General features: G+C 35.6%; 1 protein-coding gene across 3 annotated transcripts in view; it reads left to right on the plus strand.

Annotated features, from left to right (window-relative positions):
* Positions 1-25,490, plus strand: part of Sppl3 (signal peptide peptidase like 3) — a 110,071-nt gene that overhangs the window by 76,579 nt on the left and 8,002 nt on the right. For all 3 annotated transcript variants that reach the window (XM_078038989.1, XM_078038990.1, XM_040289384.2), the window contains 4 exons: positions 12,614-12,702; positions 20,194-20,313; positions 20,975-21,053; positions 22,345-22,457. In XM_078038989.1, the coding sequence (XP_077895115.1) occupies positions 12,614-12,702; positions 20,194-20,313; positions 20,975-21,053; positions 22,345-22,457 (401 nt within the window). The remainder of the gene's footprint in view (positions 1-12,613; positions 12,703-20,193; positions 20,314-20,974; positions 21,054-22,344; positions 22,458-25,490) is intronic.

Raw genomic sequence — 25,490 nt, forward strand, 5'->3', positions numbered from 1 at the left:
AAGAGGAAGTATAGGAAAGCGAAACTTAACTCATAAGATGGTGGTTAACATTTAAGATGGCTGCTCCAATGTTAAATCAATACCCTCTACTCCAGGCACAAAGATTTTCTACTAAGAAATTCTCTCATTTTGCTCATTGTTATATTATATTAAGACTATGATTCATTTTGAATTAATATTTGTGTATATTGTTACCTACAAATCTAAATTCAGTTTCATGAATATAGCTATCTAGTTGTTGCAGCACCATTTGTTAAAAATGACTATCCTTTGCCCCCATTGAATTAATTTGCCACAGTTGTCAAAAATCATTAACTGTAAAAGTAAGGATTAGTCACCAGACTTCCCATTCCTGTTGTTAGTCTTTATATCTCTTCTTATGCTAGTATCATAGTGTCTTGATTACTATAGCTTGTTGAAATTGAGTAGTTTAAGACTGACTACTATGAATCTTTTTTTTTTTTTTTTAAACAGGAATTGTAGGTTTATCTGGTCAGTTTCTACCAGAACAGACAAACCCTGCTGGGATTTTGCTTGGTGCAGTGGGTCTGTAGACCAGTAATTAGAGCAAAATTGTTTTCTTAATAATACTCTTTAGAATCCATGGGCTTGAATTTATTTAGATCTTTAATTTCTCTTCGTAGTTTTGTAATGTTCATTATACAAGGCTTGCACCTCTCTTGTTAAATTTATTCCCAAGTATTTTATTCTTTTTGGTTTGGGTTTTTATGTGGTACTGGTGATAGAACTCAGGGCCTTGTGAATGTTAAGCTACCACTAAGCTACATCCTGCCACTGAGCTACATCCCTAGCCTCTTGATCTTATTTTTGATGGAATTTTTTCCTTGATTTAATTTTTGGGTTGTTTATTGCTGAGAATATAGAAATGCAATTGGTTTTTGTATATTAATGTTGTATACTATTGCTTTGAAGAACTTATTGGTGCTGGTAAGTTTTTTGTTTGTGTGTTGGATTCCTTAGGAGTTTTTACATGCAGGATTATGTGGTCTGCAAATAACAACAGCTCCGCTTTTTCCTTTCAATCTGAAAGCCTTTAATTCCTCCCACCACACCCTTATTGTACAGGCTAGCTTTTCCAGTTGTGTTGACTAGAAGTGACAAGGACACATATCTTCACTTGCCTTGTTCGCAGTGTTAGGGGAAAGCATTTATCATTAAGTATGATGTTAGCAGATTGTTTTTCATAAGTGTCCTTTACCAAGTTGAGGAAGTTTCCTCGTTAGGTTTTAGAGAATTGTTTTCATAAATGTGTGTTGGATTTTGTTACATGTTTTTTATTCATCTATTGAGATGATCATATGGGTTGTGTCCTTACTCAATTAGTATGACACATTAACAGATTATTGGATGGTAAGTCCACCTTGCCTTCCTGCAATGAATGCTACTTGGTCAAGGTAAGTAATCTTTATTTTTACATGGTGCTGCATTTGGTTTTCTGGCATTTTGTTAAAGATTTTGTGTGTCTGCAATCATGAGGAATATACAGCTTTATTGTTATGTCTTAAAGTTTTAGTACATGGAATAAGTTAGGAAATAGAGTAAATCTATTTTCTGGAAAATATTGTAGAGAATTGCATTGTTGTTTTTTGTTGTTATTGTTGTTCGTTTCTTTCTTTAACTAGTTGATAGAATTCAGTAGTGAAACTATGTAATGCTAGCCTTTTCTTTGTGGGACATTTTTTGGTTTGGCTTGATTTCCCTTCTTGGCTCACTGTTTTGTTCCTTTTTTAGTTATTTTATTGAGATATGCAATACATATCATAAAGTTCACCTGTTTAAACTAACGCAGTTCAGTTTTTAGTATATTTACAAAGTTGTGCAGTCATAGTGCATAATCCAATTTAGACATTAGTATCATCCCATTAGCCGCAATTCCTCATTCCTTTTACCCCAGAAGCCACTAGTCTACTTTGTCTCTGTAGACTTGCCTATTTTGGACATTTCATAAGTGGAATATTACATATAGTAACTTTTTTGTGACTGGCTGCTTTCACTTGACATAATGCTTTCTTGACATTATGTCAAGAATATGTCATTTATGGTTATTTAATTTCTTTTTATTGATGAGTAATACGCTCTTTGAGTTATTTCTACTTTGGGGCTATTTTTAATAATTCTGTGCATTTATGAATATATATATTTTATATAATTTATCTACATAAATTCTGTGAGTTTATGTACAGTTTTTCATTTCTTTTTGGAAAGTTGCTAGGTCATATGGTAACTCCCATGTTTAACATTTTAAGAAGTTCTACTGTTTGCCAAAGTAGCTACATCATTTCACATCCCCAGCAGTGATGTATGAAGATTCCAGTTTCTCCAAATCCACACCAACACTTGATATTATGTCTTTTTGACTGTAACTATTCTGTTATAGTGGGTATGAAGTGGTATCTCATTATGGCTTTGATTTGCATTTCCCCTAGTGACTAACACTGTCAAAGCACCTTTACAAGTGTTTATTTACTATCTGTGTACTTTGTTTGGTTACGTGTCTATTCAGATATTTTGCCCATTTGTAAATTTGGTTCTCCTCTTTATTGTTGAATTTTAAAGAGTTCTTTATACTTTGAAGACAAGTTCTTTACCAGATAAATGCTTGCAAAAAATTTCTTTCAATCTTTAGGTTTGGTTTTTCACTTTCTTTATATTTATAATTGTTATACTGATGGACTGGCCTTTAAAAATGTTTCTATTTACCTCTAGTAACAATATCTGTCTTACTATCTGATATTACTATGCTCATTCCAAGTCTCTTTTTTTTTGAGAGAGAGAGAGAGAGAGAATTTTTTAATATTTTTTTTCAGTTTTCCATGGACACAACATCTTTATTTTATTTTATGTGGTGCTGAGGATCGAACCCAGCACCCCGCGCATTCCAAGCAAGCTAGTTACTGCTTGAGCCATATCCCCAGCCTCCATTCCAAGTCTCTTATGGTTGCATATGGGAAGATTTTTAACTTCTAATTCCGTTTCTTCTTGAAAGGCTAGATTTCCAATTTCTTCCTTCATCAATATTGCTAATTTGTGTCTTTATCAAATTTGTTCAATTCCTCTGAAGTGTCTTAAATTGTTGGCATTTGTGTGTTCTTTATCATTTCCCCCTCGAATACTGGGTCTTGAACCCAGAAGCACTATCACTGAGCTATATCCCCAGCCCTTCTTATTTTGAAACTTTGATACGGGGTTTCACTAAGTGGCCCAGGTTGTCGTCAAACTTGTGATCCTACTGTTTCAGCTTCCCAAGCAGCTAGTACAATAGGTGTGCACCATCATGTCCAGCTATAATTCATTTAATTTCTAATGTAGGTAGTGATGTTTCTTCTTTCATTTTTTTTTTAAATTTTAGTCATATATGTCTTTGGTGTAAAAAGGTTTATCAGTTTTGTTGATCACTTCAAAAAAGCAGCTTTTGTTTTTACTGATTTTTTTTTCTGTTTTGTTTTCATTAATTAATCTTTTTATTCCCTTCTGCTTGTTTTGGATTTTATTTCTACTTGTTTTTCTAATTCCTTAAGGTAGAAATTCAAGTTATTGATTTTGAAACCTTTTCCTTTTTATGTATACATTTAAAACTAGTATAAATTTCCTTCTGTTAATACATTTGCCATCCCTTGGCTGAGCTTTGCAAGTCTTCCTGTATTACTTGAAGCTCACTTCTGCCTCTTAATCTTTCCAGTTGATGGGGTGGATATATATGTGGAATAATTTATCATAATCAGCATGTTCTTGAAGAGTGTGACAAATCTACAGGAGACTGTTAACAGAAAGAAAAACAAAAAACTAACTGAACAGAAAAATAAAAGTAATACAATAGGACGAACTATTACAATCAGGTTGGCCAAAGAATTACAAGGTGAATCTGGTTTGGAATTTCTTACCTTGTAACTGCCAAGACACTTGACATTCTGTTCCATTTAGAGTCTCAGACAAGGGGCTGGGGATATGGCTCAAGAGGTAGCGCGCTCGCCTGGCATGCGTGCGGCCCAGGTTGGATCCTCAGCACCACATACCAACAAAGATGTTGTGTCCACCGAGAACTAGAGTCTCAGACAAAGAAACGACAAAGCTTGAAATAAATCCAAAAGGAAATTAAAAGAAAAAATATACTTTATGCAGATATGAAGGTGGTTTGGTGTTTCTTAGCTTGTAACTAACTTAAGACTTGATATTCTGTCCCAGCAGGAGTCTCTGACAAGAAATAACAGTTTTGAAATAAATCCAAAAGAAAGGTGTACTTCATGCTTCCTCCCTTTCTTTCCCCTCTCCCTCATACCTTGTCTCCCTTAACACCCTCTGTGTATTTATTTTTAAGCTGCTGTATTACAGAATGATAAGACTTTTATAACTTCAGTGTAAATACACTTTTTTTTTTAAGGAAAGCATTTTCTACCTTTACATTCTTTAATGGTGAGGAAAATTTATTTGCTTATACTCAAAACTCTGTGGGATATGGTGTCATCAGATTAATAAGACTTCAGAGATAATTAAAGCTGTACTTTATCTGCTTTTACTTCCCTCCATACTAAATGCATATAATCATAATAGGCTAGGTTATTCAAAAGAAGTCACTGTTGTTCATTAATGTCATGATGATCTAATGGTGTGCAATATGTTTACTGTCTTTGGAGCTGCTCTTTGTCATTTCATAATCTGTCATGCATAAAAAAATATCATTTAATTTGTTAGATGATGTAGGGAATGATTATATCCATTATGATGTATATGAACAAGTTCTTTATATATTTAACAATTTATTTTCAATGTATTTTAAAAATGTTTAATTTTAAAAACCTACTGTAAGTTTTCTGGGAACACATATTTAACTCAAAATTAAGTTCAGCCTTGTAATGTTTACTTTGGCCAGTGAATTCTCCCCTTCATGATGTTCACTTCCAGTATTATACTCAGTTATCAGAATTAAAATGAATGAACAAGTATAACTTGGAACAAATTAATGTGTTTTCACCTCCATTTTGCTTCCTGCAATTGTTCATTTTTGTTCTACCCTGTTAAAAAGGATTTCAGACCTTTTACCAAGTTTCATTAAGTGAGAGGATAAGCTAAATTAACATGGAGCTAAAGAAAAGTATAAGTAGAGACAAAATAGAGCCAAAAATGACCCTAAAATCACATGCCCACACTATTAATACTGGTGTTTCACAAATACCATGGTAAACTTTAGCAGCCAACTTTAAGAAAGAAATTTAAAACTTTCAGTGTCCTTCAGTAAATAGAACCTGAACCCAGTTGTGCAGGTGAACCATAACTGTTCTTGGTCTTAAGATTAGATAAACATTTATCTCAAACACCCACATGAAGAGGCCACATATAGTAGGCATTCAAGTAAATGTCTGTTGAATGAATTGTGATATCCTTTAATATAAGCTGGTAGTATTGAACAAAAATGTATCTCAGCAAAATCAGTTTCACCAAAATTGGAGGTGTACAGCAGGTAGCAGGGAATTGTAGTCCAGATGGTCAGCTCACTGCTAAGTATGTCCTGAGGTTATATTTTACAATATCTGGAGAAGTGAATGAGTTGTTAATTCTTCAACTGGCTATTCCTGAATGTTGGCCCTTGATAAATATGAATGGCAAGCACTCTGGACATGTACTTTGTTGCCTGCTGAAAATAGACCTCATAACAGTGCTCATAGCACAATATTTAAAGCCTATGTTTCAGGTTTAACCAGCTTCATAAAAGGACAGCTACATCCACAGATTGCAACTACTTGATTACTTCTTGACCCATTCTCCTTTATTTTCTTTTCTGAATAATCTTTTTTCAGATGTGATTCAAGGCAGAATTGATCCTTCTGTTTTTGTTTTATCCACTGGTCTTCAGACCTCATGATCAGGCCCAGTACTCTCTCAAATGTGAAACACCCTGTCATTATGAAGGTTCTCAAGAAGCCTTCTTAATGCCTTACTTTACATCTTCATTCTTTTTTTTTTTTAATATTTATTTTTTAGTTCTTGGCGGACACAACATCTTTGTTGGTATGTGGTGCTGAGGATCGAACCCGGGCCGCACGCATACCAGGCGAGCGCGCTACCAGTTGAGCCACATCCCCAGCCCACATCTTCATTCTTATATATTTTTTGTATTATCTTGCATGAACCCCATTGAATCCTGCAACATTAAAATATTATTTTTGAATAGTATGCAGCCACTGGTCTAATGCTACAAAGGAAGCCTACTTACCATGTTTTGACCAGTAGCTAATTCTCATTGGAGGTTTTATATTTATGTATCAATAATTGGAAATTTGTTTATGTTCTGTAACGACCCACAACTACTTCCATTCAGTCATAGTAAATGACAGGAAAAACAAGTACGCTGTAATTGGATGGATCTTTTTTTTCCTTAACAGTGTTAAATGGTTATCTGTAATGAAACAGCCATACCTCAAGTCCTTTTTTTTTTTTTTTTTTTTTTTTTTTTTTGTCATTTAATCATTCATGTTAGTAACCCAGACTTGTTTACTAAGCAAATAACCAGGTTGCAATTTGGGTAGAATGTGTAGTAATAACATTGTGATGTATCGTCATACTATATGTCATTGTATAGCAGTAATAAAAACTATGATGGTGAGGTTGGCAGGGAGGATGATGGGTAATCATCTCTGAAGATAGAACAAATTGTTCCAGGTCCAGCCAAGCAGTTTGATGTTGTAGAGTTAATAAATTACCAAGTAAGTTGGGATAAAGACCTGTAATAAAATTGGTCCTGAAGACAGAATCTTCTGCAAAGATATTTAAACAACTTAAGTTGGCTATTAGCTGTCAGTGTGGGTAACAGTAGCCAGGGATCTACTAAACCTATTCCCACTGTTTGATCTTATTTTGTAGAGCTGGGAGATTTGACTCTTCCCAGGTTCAACTAATATGTGGAACCCCACTTTATCATTTGCCAGATGTCAGTTTTTGGTAATGGTGACCCATGTTTACTTCTAATAATCAGACGAAGCTTGGTTTAAGCTTGTTCAAGTGATGAGAAATTCAGAGTCAGCTTTCAGTTACTGAAAGACCAGTAATAAAAAGAATGCTCTCTTGCCCTGTAGAACCTCATTGTCCTACATAATAAGGCTTTCCTATCTCTGTAGCACTTCTTACCAACTAGGTTTTAAGAAAGTGGACCAGCTAAAACAGGTTTTAGGTTAAGCACAACTACCTAGTATTTGAAAAGGCGGAAACCCTTGCCTCAAAATAACCAAGAGTTATTAGTAGTCGTCAGGTAATAAATTGAATTGGAGTTGTATGACCCTTCAGCCTAGGCTGCCTTGCCATTTCCACTCAGCCTCATTCATCCAGTCTTATGAAGGAGAGTGTATAAAAGCTGTGCCTTGGGTAAAAGCAGAGAGGACTGACAACTTTCTAGTCCGGAATATCAACATAATGCCAACAAGAAGAATAGGGGAAGTTGGGCTGGGGATGTGGCTCAAGCGGTAGCTCACTCGCCTGGCATGCATGCGGCCCGGGTTTGATCCTCAGCACCACATACAAACAAAGATGTTGTGTCCGTCGAAAACTATTATTAAAAATATTATTAAATATTATAATATAATAATATTAAAATTATTAAAAATATTTTTTAAAAATTCTAGAATAGGGGAAGTTAATGATCTGTAGTAGGTCGCCCCCAGAGTAGAGCTGTGCATAAAGAATCTTGTAAATTTACCAAGCTGTCACCAGATTCTGAGAAGCTGAGTAGGCATAACAAGTATAGTTGTTATTGTTGTTGTTATTATTTTTATTCATAAATGAATTTGGAAAACTCAATTTAAATTAATACTTATCTTTCCAAAGGGAAGAAGCAATCTTCATGTCCATTGACTTCAGACATGTTCTAATTAAATGAATCACCAGTCCTAGACTTTAGTTTCCACAGATGTTGAGCTCTGCCATGAGAACACATGAAATAAAGTTTAAAAGGCCATAGAAATGAAACCATGCACTGAAACCCCACAGGTGTCTTGGCAAGGGAAATATATGCAAAATCTGTATCTGGAACTAATCAAAATTGACAGGAGAAATTTTTTTTTCCTCCCTTGCCAGTCACTATAACAATTGCTCTAGGACTAAATGAGGTAGAAGCAATTAGTATGTTTTTATTCCCTGCCAAAGTATCTTCCTCTGATGGGTAGAGAAATAATCCAAAACTGTTTTTTATCCTCATCGTTTTAAAACCCCAGGGAAGCTAACACATCAGAGTCCGGACCATATTCTAGTAGAGTTGTCTTAACCATATTTCTGCCATGGTTTAGGAAGTTGGCCACATCTACCAAAATTTCTCCTTCAGTCCTTTTGAGGAATTGTCATCCATGGGGACTGCCCTCTAGCAGGTCAGTTTGTCAAATAACTGATTAGTCAAATTTATTGAGGGACCAGTGTGAAGCATACCTAACCAATCTGTATTCTGCACACTTTTTGAGACAAGTTCTTCCCAAGTTGCCCAGGCTGATCTCAAGCTGAAACTCATGATTCTCCTGCCTCGGCCTCCCAAGTACCTGGGGGTACCACCTTGCCTGGCTCAGTTTACCCTCTAATTACAGGCATGTCAACTGGGGCTTCTTCAATACCAATAACAAATAAAAGAGTTTTACCATGTATATGAAACCAAGTGGCAGGTGAAGTCAGGCTATGAGAGTAATGGGACAGATCTCTTGAATTCATCAAAAGATTTGGGGTGAGAGGGGTGGCACACTGTAGAGTCAAGCACATTATCAGTGTAGCCTTAGCCCAGTAGTTTGGCTAAAAGTCCCAGGACAGATTGTGACCTCTTCAGGATAACATTCTTTACTTTTCTGAAGAGAAGGATACAACTCATCAGTGTTCCAGTACCCCAGAGACTGTTAAAGGCATGAACAAGAAGTGAAAAGAGGCCTCTCCTTCACTCAAAGTCAGCTCAATTTGGATCATGTTTAAAAGAACTACCTAAATGGCACGTCTGCTTCCAGCCAAGATATAGTAACAGGAACTGGATTATCATGCCACCTGCAACAACCTCCCGTCACAAAAAATTACCATATATAATACATGAAACAATAATTTCCTGGTTTGCTATCTCAAGACAGTTTCTAGATCATGGAGGCAGGCAGATTCTATAAGTCAAGGAGAGTCGAGAATGACCGAAGCTACTAGAGCTTATAAAAGTGTAGAGTACAAAAGAAAGAAAGAAAATCCCAGAGGTCTGCCAAAAAATCCTTTGAGCACTTACCATAGTATTGATCAGTGTGTGCATGTGAGCAAATTACCTATAGTGAAAGAAAAATAATTTGAGAAAATGAGAGGGAAGAATGCCTATTCCCATTAGCTACATTGGAAAAACTTATGATTTACATGGCATTGATTTGATTCAGACCTTGCCTCATTGATAGAGATTAATTACCCTTTACTAAGCACTTTTTTGGAATCACTTAAATCATAAAAGATAAACCTGAACAAATAAAGGTATTTCCTAATAACAGCATCTCAGATGATAGCTCAGAATTTACAGAAGTATTAAAATATTAAGCAGCCAATATAAACATAAAAATATCGAGGCAAGGTAAAATGCACAATATCTGGTATAACCAGACATTGTCAGACAAGCAAAGAGGAAGGAAGATGCGATCCATGATGAGAATAGATAGACAGATAGATAGATAGATAGATAGATAAATAAATGGTGTTGTATCCGACTACAACTAAAAAATAAATATTTTTTAAAAACATATAACTATATTCCACATGTACAATAGAAGTTAGTTATATGGATGATATTTTAAAAGCTCTAAATGAAATATATAGAAATGAAGATGAAAATATCTGAGTTTTTTTAAATACACTGGTGGAATTAATAATTAATAACGAATTTTAACAATTTTTTTGCAATTAGACATTACAGAAAAAAGATTGGTGAATTTGAAAACCTAGCAAAAGAAACTATCCAAAAGGAAATAAAGAGAATGAAACAGAAAAGAGAAATTATCAGTGGCCTAATACATGGGTTATTATAATTCCTGAAAGTGAAGAGAAAAGGGAGAGACAGGAAAATATTCAAAGAAATAATGGCCAACTTTTTCTAAATTTATTGAAAACTAACCCACATATCCAAAAAACTCAATAAACCCCAGGCACAAGAAATCTGAAGAAAATTACACCAAGGTATATCATTATCAGTAGCTCAAAACCAGTGATAAAAGAAAAATCCTGGGGCTGGAGTGGTAGAGCACTTAACTGGCATGTGTGTGGCACTGGGTTTGATCCTCAGCACTATATAAAAATAAATAAAATAAAGGTACTGTGTTCATCTACAACTAAAAAATATTTGAAAAAAGAGAAAAATCCGAAAGCAGCAGGGACTTGGGGGGTAAATAGGTAAGGATGACATCAGACCTATCATTAAAAACAAACAATACAAGTGAGCCAGGCATGGTGGCTCACAAATCCCAGTGCCTCAGGAGACTGGGCCAGGAAGATCATGCTTTTGAGGCCAGCCTTAGCAAGGTCCTAAGCAACTTAGTGAGACCATGTCTTGAATTTTTTAAAAAATTCTAATTTACATAAGAAGGGCTGGCTGAGTATGTGGCTCAGTGGTTCAGCGCCTCTGGGTTCAATCCCCTGTTTCCCCTACACTTCCCCCCACCAAAAATAAGTAAATAGTGAAAAGACAGTGGAACAACAGCTTCAAAATGTATATTACTATAGGATTCTGTGGCAAAAATATCTTTCAGAAGATGAAATCTAAAATAAAGATGTTTTCAGACATACACAATCTGGATGAATTCATCACCAGCCAGTTTGCACTATAAGAAATATTAACGGAAGTCCTTCCAGCAAAATTAAAGTGGTGTTGGTTGGAAATCAGTTATCTACACAAAGGAACATAGATCACTAGAAACAAGCACATTAATAAATATGACTTTTTTCTTATTTAAAAGAAAATTGATTATATAAACAAAAATAATTTGAAGTTCATAACATGTAAAAGTAATAAAAAATGCTTTGCAAAATAGTAGAAAGTTTGCAAGGGGAAAATGTGAACTATTGTAAGGTTTGTTATACATGAAGTCGTATAACTCAAAGACCATAGTTAAAGGTGGATGCCATGAACCCCTCATTAGCCCCTAAAATAAGAAGCAGAGACACAGAACAATATAATAACAAGGAAGGTCAAATGAAATTTTAAAAATATTGTATTAATCCTAAAAACTGGTAAAGGGAAACGAAGAAAAGGACAGGTAGAAAACAAATAATAGATCATAGTCTTAAAACCTAATCATATCAGTAATCACATTAAATGAAATTGGTTTAAACAACCAAATGAAAAGACAGCAGTTGTTGAGATTGAATAAAAACATAAAACCCAATTACATGCTGCTTATAAGAAGCATACTACAAATATAAAGCCAAAACAAAAGATCAGGAGAAAATATATTGCTTGTACTTATCAATAGAAAGCTGGAGTGGTTATATTAATATCAGACAAAGCTTTTTTAAGTTTTAGGTGGACACAATATCTTTATTTTACATTTATGTGGTACTGAAGATCGAACCCAGTGCCTTGTGCATGCTAAGTGAGCACTCTACCACTGAGCCACAACCCCAGCCCCTCCAACAATATTCTTAATCAGTGTGACCTAATTGACATTTATAAAACACCCCAACAGAACACATTATTCTTAAGTGTTCATGGAATATTTACTAATATAGAACACACTTGGGAGCATAAAACAAGTCTCCATATATGAAGTATGATCTCTAATCTCTCTTAGTGTAGGCTGCCATAACAAAATACCATAGAATGGATAGCTTAAACGGCAGAAATTTACTTTCTCAGAGTTTTGGTTGCTAGAAATCAGATCTGTCTTCCAAAGTGACTACATTAATTTATGTTACCACAAGCAGTGTATGAAGGTCCCAGTTGTATATCCTTGGCCATACCGAGTTATTATCTGACTTTATTTCAAATTCTTTGTTTCTTCCTTTTTTCTCCTCAACACATGCTATTAATTTCTCATATATGTAATTTATTTTTCTTACATATCATCTTTTTCCTCCTTTGAATGTACAAATTCTTTTGTTAAAAATTTAATAGTGCTATCCTGTGTATAAGTACTAGAACAGTTTCAGATAATAGAAGAAATTCAGTCTTTGTTGTTGAATCCACACTGACAAGTTAGAGACAGAAAAAGAAGTGTTCTCATATGCTGCTATGGAATGTCAGTTGGGTGCACCCTTTCTGGAAGCATTTGTGTGATATGTTAAAAGTCTCAAAATTGTGCTTGCCCTTTGACCTAACATTCTCTTTCCAGGTTTTTATCATAAGGAAATAATTAAGGATGTGAACAAAAACATTGCTAGGAGATTCACCCACTTGGGAATGCTTTTGTGTGCAGTCAGGAAAACTCTTGAGCTGACATTGGAAGGAATGAAGGTTATTTTTTTAAATGTGGCAACAAGAACTAGTTGCCACATTTAAAAGAAGAGATCTTTCTTTTCTTTTCTAATGCCTATGCATTTTAAAATATTGTCTCTGTTGATTTTCTGACCTGCTACTTTGTAAACCAAAACTGAAACTTACCTATAAAAATTTTTTCCACAGGTCCCTTAATATGGACTTTGAAAATCAAGATAAGGAGAAAGACAATAACAGTTCTTCTGGGTCTTTCAATGGCAACAGCACCAATAATAGTAAGACATTTTATATCAGTTAATTTTCATCCATGTAATTACCTTGATTCTTTCTAAACCCTCAGTTAATCATTCACTGGTCAGGATTTGGTACTGTAATAAAATCTAAACTCTGTGCTATAATCTGTTAAATTTTTATGTTCTGAGTTTGAACTACTGATTTCTTGCATGCAAGAAACTCATTCCTTAAAGCTTGCTGCTGAGAGTCTTTGTTAAAAATAAGCAGGAGAGATTAGTGCAGGGTAGATTTTTTTGGCCGGGCATGGGTAGGGGGTACTGGAGATGGACCTGGGACCGCTTTACCACTGAGCTACATCCCCTTTTTATTTTGAGAAATGGTGTTGCTAAATTGCCAAGGGTCTCACTAAGTTGCCCAGGCTGGCCTCCTGCCTTAACCTCTCCAGTCAGTGGGATTACAAGGATGCACCACTACACGCAGCATATGACTTCATTTAGATGCTTTGATGAGATTGATAATTTTGTGTTAATCATAAGTTCATTCAGTTACTCTTAAAAGATGTCTGCCTTTAAAATACATTGCACTGTCATGTATACCTAAAAAGAACAAACAAAGATGTTTACTTGAAGTACGTAATGAGCTGAAAAAGTCACCAAATGCTTATTTTACAAATTAATCGATATTTTATAATATCCACAGTTTAAGGCAAACAAATACACAATGATTAAGATAAATAAGACAATAAGTATGTTATTTTTTGAAGGCTTTATCATTTAACTCTTTTGTAACTTACAAAGTTACAAAAAGAAAATAAGTATGATTTTGTGTATCTCTCCTGAGATTTAAGATCTTATGAGAATATTTGCTTTTAAAAAAAAGTGGGCTGTATGACAAATGATAAGCAGCATTATATTTATTTATTTATTTGTGTGTGTCTGTCTCTCAATGGACCTTTATTTTATTTATTAATATGTGGTGCTGAGAATTGAACCTCACACATGCCAGGCAAGCTCTTTACCACTGAGCCACTACTCCAACCCAATTAGCCTTATTAGTAACCCCAAAATAAAACAACCCAAAGGTCCATAAACCAATGAATTTATGAACAAAATATGGTCTATCCATACAGTGGAATGTTATGTAGCATTTAAAAAAAAAAAAGAGTGAGATGCTAATACTTGCTACAGTGGAGATGAACTTCAAAATGTTATGTGAAAGAAGCCAGACATAACTATTGTGTGAGTCCATGTATGTGAATTTTCAAAAATAGCAAATAGATTTAGACAGTAGATTAGTGATTTGCCTGGGACTAGAGATAGGAAGGAGAAGTAACTGTAAACTGAGGAGTCTTATTGGGGTGATGAAAATATTCAAAAACTAGTTTGTGGTGATGGGTTCACTGTTGAAAAATCTACCCCACCCCTCAGAAATCGAATTATACACATTATACAAATCGGGTGAATTTTATGGTATATAAATTATACCTTGAGCTGAGGCTGTGGTTCAGCGTGCACTTGCCTTACATGGATGAGGCACTGGGTTCAATTCTCAGCACCATATATAAATAAATAAAGGTCTATCAACAACTAAAAAATTTTTTTTCAATAAAAAAATAAGATAAATTATACCTCAATAGATATAGAAAAGGTATGATGTTTATTATGGAAAGAATTAAATTAGAAATAAGGAGATTTGGGGTTGGGGGTGGAGCTCCTTGGATAGACTACTTGCCCACCGTGTGTGAGGTCCTGGATTTGATCCCAAGGGAAGGAAACAGGGAGAGCACCTGATTTGATAATGACAGGTTTGTATTGAGTACTCAGTATTCTATTAAATATTTTGAAAGATGCAAAAGTATAAGAGCAGCTCTTTTCAAAGTGTTTTTTAAAGTGCTAAGAGGGCAAATACCACTTCACCTTCCATACCCAGGTCAGGTGTTTTGTGGTTTTCTTTTTCACTGATCCTCAGAATTCTTCTGAACAAGCCACTTACTGGGTCAGAGTAAGCTCTAGAGGTGAAATCATTTCAACATCCATGTACGAAGAGTAAAGGGCCAAGTCAGGAGAGAAACACTGGCTCAGGTGAGGTCTCTTTCCAGGAGAAGGATGAGCTTGATTTGAAACAATGAACTTGGCTTGCTGGAGACAGGAGCATATAATTACAGGCACAGAGAGGAAAGTGAGCATGACAGGTTAAAGTCACCACCTAATGGGGAAGAAACACTGTAAGTCTACTAAAATTCAGGTAGAATATGAATGGATTAAGTTGAAAAAGATCACTTAATATCCATGGTATTTAGTGTTTAGTATTACCCTGTCAACAAATTATACTTGTTTAGTTTTAACTCAGTTGAATGTGTTTCATTGTCCCAAGCAGTATAGAGTGGGTGTGATAAAGACAGTCAGTAGAATCATTTAAATATAGCGAGTCTTTTCTTTTGACCCAAATCATTATATACCAATAACTTAACTTGGAACAAGGTTAAACCCATTGTAATTAAATTACTACCTAGTAGCATACCTTCTATCAACATTTCAAGCCAAATCACTTTATGCTCATGAAACTATTCTTAAAAGACCTATGTTATATAGCATATATGCAGATATGTAGTTAAACCAGAGTATAGATCTGTTGTACATTGCATCACAGAAACCTGAGAGATAAGTAGTATATATCTAAGTACAATTTTATTTTCAACTTGCATTGGAAACAAGTTACCTGGGTATCATTGCTTTTTTTTTTTTCTTTATAAATCAGAGTCTAAATAGAATAGGACACTTCTTTTTTAAATAGTCATTTTCTTAGATCTTCCTTCTGTATTGTACTAAATTATCTCTGATGACACAGATTTCCTTAGTACCTACTCCAACCACTTATACCTTCATAAGGGATAAGGACAGATTAGGATAAAAATGCCATCTACTTCCGCATAATCAGTAACATTATGAAAGAATTAGCCCTTGCAAAGAATGTCAATACTTGATTATGGAATATAACATTCCAGATTGAAGGGATAGCATGGAAAACTGGTCACATTTATCAAGAATCAAAAGAAATAAGATAGCAACCAGAAAATGAACAGAGAAACACAAGAGATTGCTAAGGAAATTGGAATCCAAAATGATTGACAACACAGAAGAATTGGTGGGAAGTTTCTAAAAAAAGGAAGGTGTGTTGGTGTTAAGATTTTTCTAAGAGTTGAGCATGGTGGCACATGCCTGTAATCTCAGCAACTCCAGAGGCTGAGGCAGCAGTGATTGTAAGTTCAAGGCCAGCCTCAGCAATTTTTTTTTTCCTGAGAGTATTTCAGACTTGTTGGAGGACAAAGTGACCACATAGAGAGTTTTCTTTAAAACATTGCAGTTGCCCACTCAAGAGTGAAAAAAGCTTGAGAGTAAGGAAAAGTAGAAGTGTAGGACGGCATCATTGGTGGAGAGTCGAGGTTGAAGGTTTATGTGTAGGTCACATGCTATGGCTATATCAGAAATGATTCAATTGGCCTTGATTATAAAACAAGCTAGAAGAAGAAGTGTTAATGATGACTTGATGGATTAGATGGACCATGTGATTCCTATCAGAACTAACAAAATGGAGGTCATATTACTTCATATTGATCCCTACAGGGTTCCCTAGAGTGCAGGACCAGACTGGGGAATTACTACTTCATGTTATAGAAATACGTCACCCCTCTAGGCAGCTCAACAGGGAAGTCAGGGAGAGAGGAGAACAAGGCACCACTCAGCTCCTTAAAAAACCCGAAATTACACCCATAATGAAATAGTGCTACACACACACCAGAATATCTAAAATTAAACCCTGATCTCACCAAATGTTAGGATATAGAATGAGAACCCTCTTGAACTACTAATGAGAATATACATTGGCTCAATCTCTTTGAAAAAACATTTTGACATTATCTACTAAAGGAAAAAATATAAGCATCCAGGGGTGCTTGGGGATTTAGCTCAATGGAAGAGCACTTGTCTATCATGCATGAGGCCTTGGGTTCAATCCCTAGCACCAAAAGAAAAAAGCCCTTTGTCCTCCCTTTAAAAATTAATAAATAAATAAATACATTTTGACATAGCAGTGTTGCTCCTAAATTTTTTGTTTGTTTTTGTAGTTACAGATGGACAGAATGCCTTGATTTTATTTGTTTTTTATGTGGTGCTAAGGATCAAACCCAGTGCCTCACACACGCTAGGCAAGCGCTCTACCACTGAGCTACAGCCCCAGCCCCATTTTTAATTATATACCTGCAAATATAAGCACATGTGCACCAAAACCATAACCAGAACACTCAAAAGCAGCACAGTTTATAATAGGCCAAAAAATTGGAAACAACTCAAATGTTAAACATTTATAGATAAATTTTAACATTCATACAATGAAATTGAGCTGATACAACAGCATGCATGATTGTCAGAAATAATGTTGCATGAAATAAGCCAGACACAAAAATACATACTACAGATCTAGTATATATGAAGCTTAAAAAAACAGGCAAAATAAACATGAATATATTTAAGTGTTCCTGCTTGGGTGGAAAACAAAGCAAGAAGAGATTATCAAAAGTCAGTACAGCAGTTCCCTTTGGGGGAAAGAGAGAGGGTGGTGACAGGAGGGATACCACAAAGGCTCCCAGGGTTGGTATTAGGTATGTGATGATCCACTCAGGTCCCTGGGTTTTTTTCACTTATCTGTGAGTGTTAAAATAAAAACAGAAAGTTGCAGCAGGGAGGGACTTCCCTCCAGGTCCTTCCTGATTTCCGCTGACTTGTTCTAACTCCTGCATCTGCCCCAAGAGGCCTGTATAGTTTTCCCCCAGCATGTCATTCCTTCATTTAAGAAAAGGCCACGTACCCCACATTATGTGACATCTTAAGGTCCTTTACTTCACTTATATTTGAACTATGAAGATTGATGGAAATGTACAATTGAAATTCTCTTCATGAGTAGGCATACATCTGTTTAATTTTTCCACTTAGACTGTAAATTCCATAAGATCTAGAAAGGTTTTTTTTTAATCCCGCCTGTTGCTTAATGTATAAGAAGTGTTTGGTAAAAGGTATAAAATTAGTAATTTATTCCATTGGATACTAAAAATAATGTTGCCACATATAATTTTTTAAAAAGTTTTTTTAGTTGTCAGTGGACTTTTATTTTATTTATTTATATGTGGTGCTGAGAATCAAACCCAGAGCCTCACACATGCTATGCAAGTGCTCTACCACTGAGCCCCAGCCCCAGCCCGCCATATATAATTTTTAATTCCATCACCACACCCACTTAAGTTGATTTTGGACTTTAAAAATAACATAGTTGGACTTTGGAAGTCTTCCCAGTGATGGCTGCTCTGTTTAACTTTGCTCTGTTTTGTTTGTTTTTTAAGTCAACGAGTGTGGCTAGAATTTTTGATTAATTCACTCTTTCCGTTTCAGTACCATTGTCTCCTATCCTTTATGAAGTTCAGTATTGAAGTCATGTATATTATTTTAAGTGGCATATTGTCAGCAACTAAAGGAGCTTTATTTGCTTTGTAACATTGCCTCCTGGTTTAAATTTGTTTTCAGAAATGAAAATCTGCATTTTTTTAACATTCTAGAAAGGTTCTTTCTTTGTATTTAGTTTTACATATTGATTATAGACTAAAATTTAGATTGTAAGCATACCTTATATACCCTAGTCACTATAATCTTTATATTCTACCAGGAAATTAATTTTTCTGTTCATATTTTGAACTAATATAGTTTATCTGTAGATTATAAGATGCTTTGTTTTACAAAAGAGGCAGATATGGGTATGTGTTTTTAAATGTATGGATTCTTATAAAACAATTTGTTTCTTGTAGTAAATGATCTTTTGTGGAACATTATTTTCTGTTGTGAAAGGCATCTGAAAATCTGTAGTTTCCTCTAGTTCCTCTTTGAACTACTATTAAGAGCACCCCCATCCCAGCCCAAGTGTGGCACACAAGCCAAACTTGTGCTCAGGACAAACCATTTCCCAGATCAGTTCTGTTTGTCATGACACCTAGATCACTTTTCCTAAATTGAACTGCCTCATCCCTAAATGAATTGTTTGACTCATTTATCTAACTGCCAAGAAATATTTAGTATTTTATTTCACAAAAATCCCTAAGTAGCTTTTGGGGAACAGACAAGTTTAAATGCTTCAGGATAGTTTGTTTTTAATATTTATTTTTTAGTTGTAGTTGGATACACTATCTTTAAGTAATTAATATATTTTTATGTGGTGCTGAGGATTGAACCTAGGGCTTCACTTGCTGGGCAAGTGCTTTACTGCTGAGCCATAACCCCAGTCCCAGAATAGTTTTTAAACGTTGGTTCATCATTGCAACCTTTCATATCTACTTATGTTCATCCCTGTTGCATATTTTATTTGTAGCCTTAATTTATTGAAGAGAAACTGCTATTTCTAATATTTCTATTGTAATAGTCATATGGCTATTTCTTAGGTCCCTTTCATACACTTTTCTTGATGACATCAAGACAGTTAATTTGGAAGTAGGCAGCATATAAGACAAAACCCATAGTGTTTCCTCTTCGTTCAGTGATTATCATATTTTCCCGTGTTTTCCTTCTCTACCAAGTACTTTATTAGTGGTTCTTAAGCCTGGATGCAAATTAAAGTTTTCTGGGGAGTGTTTCAGCTGGGTGTAATCCCCAGAGGTTTCAGTTTATTTGGTCTGAGGTTGAACCTGGGCATTTTGATTTAAAAAAAAAAAAAAAAAAAAAAAAAAAAAAAACCTCTCCAAGTTATTTCAGTGAGCAGCAGCCAAAATTTGAGAACCACTGGGCTAAATCCTGTTCTATCCCAAGACATTGTCCCCCATTAATCTCCCATTCTAGTACCTTAAAGTGTTCTTAGAAAATAATTTTTCTGATTCACTGTTTACAGCAAAGTCTTGTTCGTCATCCTCCCCACCAGAGTAAATATAAGTATATTAAATCCATAGATTACTTTAGTCACTGGGTTAAAATCACCTCTTTTAACCAAACCTGTACGCAGAACCACAAATACACTCAAATGGACTAAACTGGATTTTTACTACCTCTTAATGGTACCTCCTTCTCCCCTTGGGGATTGAACCAGGAACTTCACCTGAGCTCTATCCCTAGATATTTTCATTTTGAGACAGAGTCTTTCTTATTTGTAATCCACCTACCTCAGATTCAGTAACAGGGATCACACGTATATACCACTGTTCCCAGCACTGCCTATTAATGTTCTTGATTCTGGGATTTTTGTTTGGTTTTGTTTTTGCATCCTGTAATACTGTGTAATTCAACAAGTGTTTCCTGGGCATCCCTACAGGGAAGGTGCCGAGGAGAGCAGAGAGCTCCTAATCTCACTGGGGCCTCGGTAGTCCATACATGAGGTAGTTATCCCAAGAACCATACTTTAATGAGTTAATGTATATATAATGCAAGGGCATAGTGCATGTTACACATAAAATGCAAGAGCATAGTGTAGTAAGTGGTTAACGTGTCCTGTTTTCTGTCTTTCAGGTATCCAAACAATTGACTCTACCCAGGCTCTGTTTCTTCCAATTGGAGCATCCGTCTCTCTCCTAGTAATGTTTTTCTTCTTTGACTCAGTTCAAGTAGTTTTTACAATATGTACAGCAGGTAAGTTAGTTTCTCTGTCTGTTCTTAGCACACTGAAAGGGGGAAAAAAATTCACCTTTTTAAAGATAATTGTTCAAAAATTATGCAAGTTTTTCTTCATTATATTTCAGTTTTTTACACCCTTTAGACCTCCTTCATGAACCACCTGATATTCAGACCTGTCAACACAGTCTGAAAAAAATGCTAGGGATTTGAATATTCATGAGCTTTATGACACCAGAACAGTATTGGTTTGGTTACCAGAAGGTCCAGTTTGGTGTAGCGATCATTGGCAGCCTCTACAAATGCTTCTGTAGATAAAAACATTGCTAGCTAATTAAAATAATTAAAGGGTCAACTCTCTGATCTGTTTTCAAGCTAAGAGATGATGGAAATACCAAAAAAAAAAAAAAAAAATGCAAGACTTATTAGGCCATCCCCCAAACCATTATTTATCTTTTCTTACTGAGTTAGGAGAGAATGAGAAAATCTAGTCATATTATCCCTAATTCAAACCAGGTATTTTTGTTTTAAGGAAGTTATTTGTTCAATAGTAAAGAAAGATTCTCTGGTCAATTAAATCATTTCCACTTGTTTTGGGAAATGACTGTTTCTAAAAATGCCATTTTTTAAATAATAGATTTCTTTAAACAAAAATTAACCATACCCTTTCTTTCTCTAGTTCTTGCAACGATAGCTTTCGCTTTTCTTCTTCTCCCGATGTGCCAGTATTTAACAAGACCCTGTTCACCTCAGAACAAGTAAGGACTTGGAACTTTGCTCTTAGTTATAAATTTGTGTTTTTCTTTCATGCTTGGTAGCACTATTAGGAGTTTTAAATTTCTAGTGTTGACCAAAGCATAGTAATATCAAGAGATTGAGAAGCCAGATGTTTGATCTTTTAAAACTAGAATATAGTACTTCCTTTTGTACCTTTTCATGGCAAAGAAAATAAAAACAAATCTTAGAAATTAGGAGTCCTTGCAGTTATGCCCCTGCTTAGATTTTGAAAGAGGAGCAGTTTTCTTTTGGTGAACACTTCCATTCCTTTACTGGTGACCTAACGGGTGTGAGCATAGTGGTTCAATTCAGATATTCTTTGCCTTTCCTTTTGGGTGCCCTTTGGCATAATGATAGCATTCACACCTCAGCTCCTAAAATCATTGCTTGTGGGAACTAAGTTTATGCTAATGGGGATGTGGTGTATTATGTGTGCACGTGGAAATGTTCACTGGGAGCAGCTGATTTTCCCAGGATAACCAGATGATAACCAAATATATTTATTTTAGTGATATATTTATATTTAGTGATAACCAAATATATTTATCATCATACAGATATTTATTTGCCTTTATTAAATGAATTGAACTGTTGGCATTCTTCAGTTTGTTTTCCACTTAAGAATAGAATTTTCCCTCTTAGCTTCTCCAGAGTTCTTGTTTATTATACTACTGAAGATTAAACCCAGATGTGCTCTACCACTGACTCCATCCCCAGTCAGTATTCATTTATATTTTGAGTTGCTGAGATTGGCCTTGAACTCAAGATCTTTCTGCCTCAGCCTCTCAAGTCATTGAGTCATTGAAATTACAGGCATGTGCCACTATGCCTAGCTTGTCACAACTCTTAAACTCCCATGTTGATAATTTGGTCTCAAAAGTACATTATCACCCGGCACAGTGGTGCACATGCCTGTCATCCCAGCAGCTTGGGAGGCGGAGTCAGGAGGATCACAGGTTGAAAACCAGCCTCAGCAGTGGCGAGGCCCTAAGCAAGTCAGTGAGACCCTGCCTCTAAATACAAAATAGGACTGGGGATATGGCTCAGTGATTGAGTTCAATCAATCCCAGTACCAAATAATAATAATATTATCAAATCGGAAAAGTACAGTTCCTCTTGAGTTTTCATAGTTCACCCTTGGGTCTTTTAGATTTCCAGGTATCGAGGTGTTGCCTACTATTCTCATCCAGCCATCCTTATTTCTGATCATGAAGCGCCAGGGTGCTGAATGCAGTGTGCCTGCCCCTCTAGTAAATGCTGTGTGTTTTCCAGGATTTCCTTTGGTTGCTGCGGGCGTTTCACTGCTGCTGAGTTACTGTCCTTCTCTTTGTCTGTCATGCTTGTCCTCATCTGGGTTCTCACTGGCCACTGGCTTCTCATGGATGGTAAGTAACTAAATGTAAACAGACTGATTTGACTTAACATGATTTTGTGGATAACTTAAGTTTGTGCAGTTGCAGAACCATCATTGCAGTCAGTTGTGGAGCATTTTTATTCCTCATACCCTAAAACCTATACTCACAGCTGTCAGACTCCACCCCTCCATAGCCCCAGGCATCTTATTTTCTGTCTGAATTTCTCTATTTTGGACACTTACATGGCCTTCTTTGTCTGACTTCTTCCACTTAGCAACATGTTTTCTAAGTTGTAAATATTTCATAACCTGTATGGGTGCTCTTTTTTTTATGACTGAATATTATTCCATTACCAGAGTTTTTTAATTCATTCATCAGTTATTTCCCCTGTTTTGTGCTGTTAATGAATAATGTGTGAATTATTTTATTATTGCTGTTATCTTTAGATTGTTTTTTAATCTTTTCCTGTTATAAATAATCCTGAGGTAAAAATACTTGTTCTACCTCTTGTATATTTCAGATCACTTAGATTCTCCCCCCGCTTCCCCTGCTCTACTGGGTATTAACCTGAGGACCTAATACATTATCTGCCCCTGAACTATATCCCCATCCCCAACCTAGCTAATTTTTTAAAGATGAATTCCTAGACGTGGAGTTACTATAACATATGGGTTTTGAAAAGCCATAGCAGTTTAGGCTCCTGTGCACAGCATATGAGAATTCCCCTTCATTGATGATGATGATGATGATGATGAAATAATGATAATAACAACTAAAATTCATTGAGTGTTTTTTATGCACTGGGTGCTCCACTGAATTACCTCATGTAATCCTTAATATAACTCTCGGAAGTTGGAACAGTTATGGTTCCCAGTTTGCATATGAGGTAACTGTGTTCGGACAAGTGACTTAGACTCTAAGTTACAGAGCTTCTGTGTATATTTCTTACTTAACTACCAAACCACCTTGAAAATACCTTTCCAAAAATCTCTTATCCTTCTTCAAGTCATTCTGGTAACATTAGAAAACTTTAAGACCCTGCTGTCGTTTTTCTCAGTTCACTTTCTTAATCTCAAGAAACTTCTAATGACTCTTGTCTGTCTCATAAAATCTGCTCACCTTTTCCTTTCCTTTGGTGGTTGAGAAGGGAAGCAGGTTAAATATAATCAGCTTTATACTTACTTGTAATACTATCTAAAGAATTTTTAATGAAGGAATTTGAAAATCAGAAAACTACAGGTATGGATGGCATCTACTCCTGTTTTCATTCCAAGCAACCGCGAGGTTAATCCAGCTGCCAAGCCTGTACTCTGCCAGTTACCATGAGTTGTCATTCAGGGTCTCTAAGCACAGAACCACCCAAAGTGATACCTGCCATCCAGGCCTCAAGTTCAGGAGTGACTAAGTTACGCTGATAGGATCTGTCTGCTTTCTATGATGGACCTTACGTGTGCTGAGTAGGATATTGGGGGTTAGGTGTTTTTATATTTATGATTTGTTTAAAACACTTGCATCAACTATCAGAATTTATTCAAAACCAAAGATGTTCTGTTCATGATCAAATTTGGACAGAACCTGATAAAAGGGATTATAAATTTATTTTTTAGGCCCTAATTGGCCTACCCAGTAGATTTTTTTCTGCATTTTCAATTGTTGCTGCAATTTCCCTCTATTTGTACAAGAACCTGTTTTTTTTTAACCAGTTTACACTAAGCTGCTTTTGTGAGTAGAATTTTTAAGAAAGCCTTTGAGGTTTTTGTTTCTCGGATTAGTATTTGATACGTGTTTGTCTTCTTTTCTGCTACTACAAGAGTGTAGCTTCTTGCCCTGATCTGTAACATCCTGAAATAGGTTGCTGTCAGCATGGAAATTAAATTTCCAAGGATCCTCTGCAGAATCAGTTTATCTTGTGGACAAGTGAGATTTGGGAGTGAGGTTTTTTAAATGAGCATTTTTAGTTAACAGCTATCCTTTGAAGTTAATGTGTAGTGGAAATAGGCTGATAGATGTTTTGCAGTGCTATATGAAGTTTTCATACTAAAAGTGGACTTGAGCATTTTCTTAAACTGAAACCTAGAACTTCATCTACTCTTCATCTACTCTCAGTTTCATGTGGCAAATTAACCTTTTAAATTTGGGAAAGCTTGGAATTATTTGACTAGTCCATGGTGGTCTGTTGGCTAAAAGCTGATAGGTTGTCTGTTGAGGTGCTAGGAATCAAACCCAGGGCCTAGAATGCCCCAGGCAAGCGCTATACCACTGAACTATACCCCAGCCCAAGCTGATGTTTTGTTTGTTTGTTTGTTTTGGTACTGGGGTTTGAAACCAGGGGCACTTAACCACTGAGCCACATCCCCAACCTTTTTTGTATGTTTTATTTAGAGACAGGGTCTCACTGAGTTGCTTAGGTCCTCACTAAGTTGTATAGACTGGCTTTGAACTTGAAATCCTCCTGCCTCAGCCTCTTGAGCTACTGGGATTACAGACGTGTAGCTGATGAATCTTGAGTCCACACAACTTAGTGTTTCAAGGATTGTTGAACCAGGTTCACTGTGTGCATCCCCTGACCAGTTTAGGGACTAACAGAATCTTGATACATATCTAATCCAGCCCCTCATTTTAAAGCAGTTGCTACTACCCTATCGCCAAGAAATGTTTAGTGCTAGGAATCGAAAAGTTGATATTTTTATTTATTTTATTTTAAAATGCTAGACTCTGGTGCTTAGTCTGCATAGGTATGGATATCTCAAGGTCCTCTAAGAACAGGGGCACTGCTTAAGACCCCACAGATTGTATATTCCTTGTTGAGAACACTTGTAGCTCAGTTTAACATATCATTGTCTTTACCCCTGACCTTCCTCGTTGTGGAAGACAAGGTGATACAGAGATGTCAGTAATTAATTTAAAATGACTACCTAAATAACTACAATTTATAATTTACTTCCCTAACACTTTTGGTTAATTTACACTTAGCTTTACAAATAAACTTAACTTTCAGCTATCAGGGAGTCTTGGGAAGTTTTCAAACAATATGGAGCTTCTTTATTATATCTGGAAAAGCCA

The sequence above is a fragment of the Ictidomys tridecemlineatus genome, chromosome 2 (genome assembly GCF_052094955.1).
Source record: "Ictidomys tridecemlineatus isolate mIctTri1 chromosome 2, mIctTri1.hap1, whole genome shotgun sequence".
NCBI lineage: Eukaryota > Metazoa > Chordata > Mammalia > Rodentia > Sciuridae > Ictidomys > Ictidomys tridecemlineatus.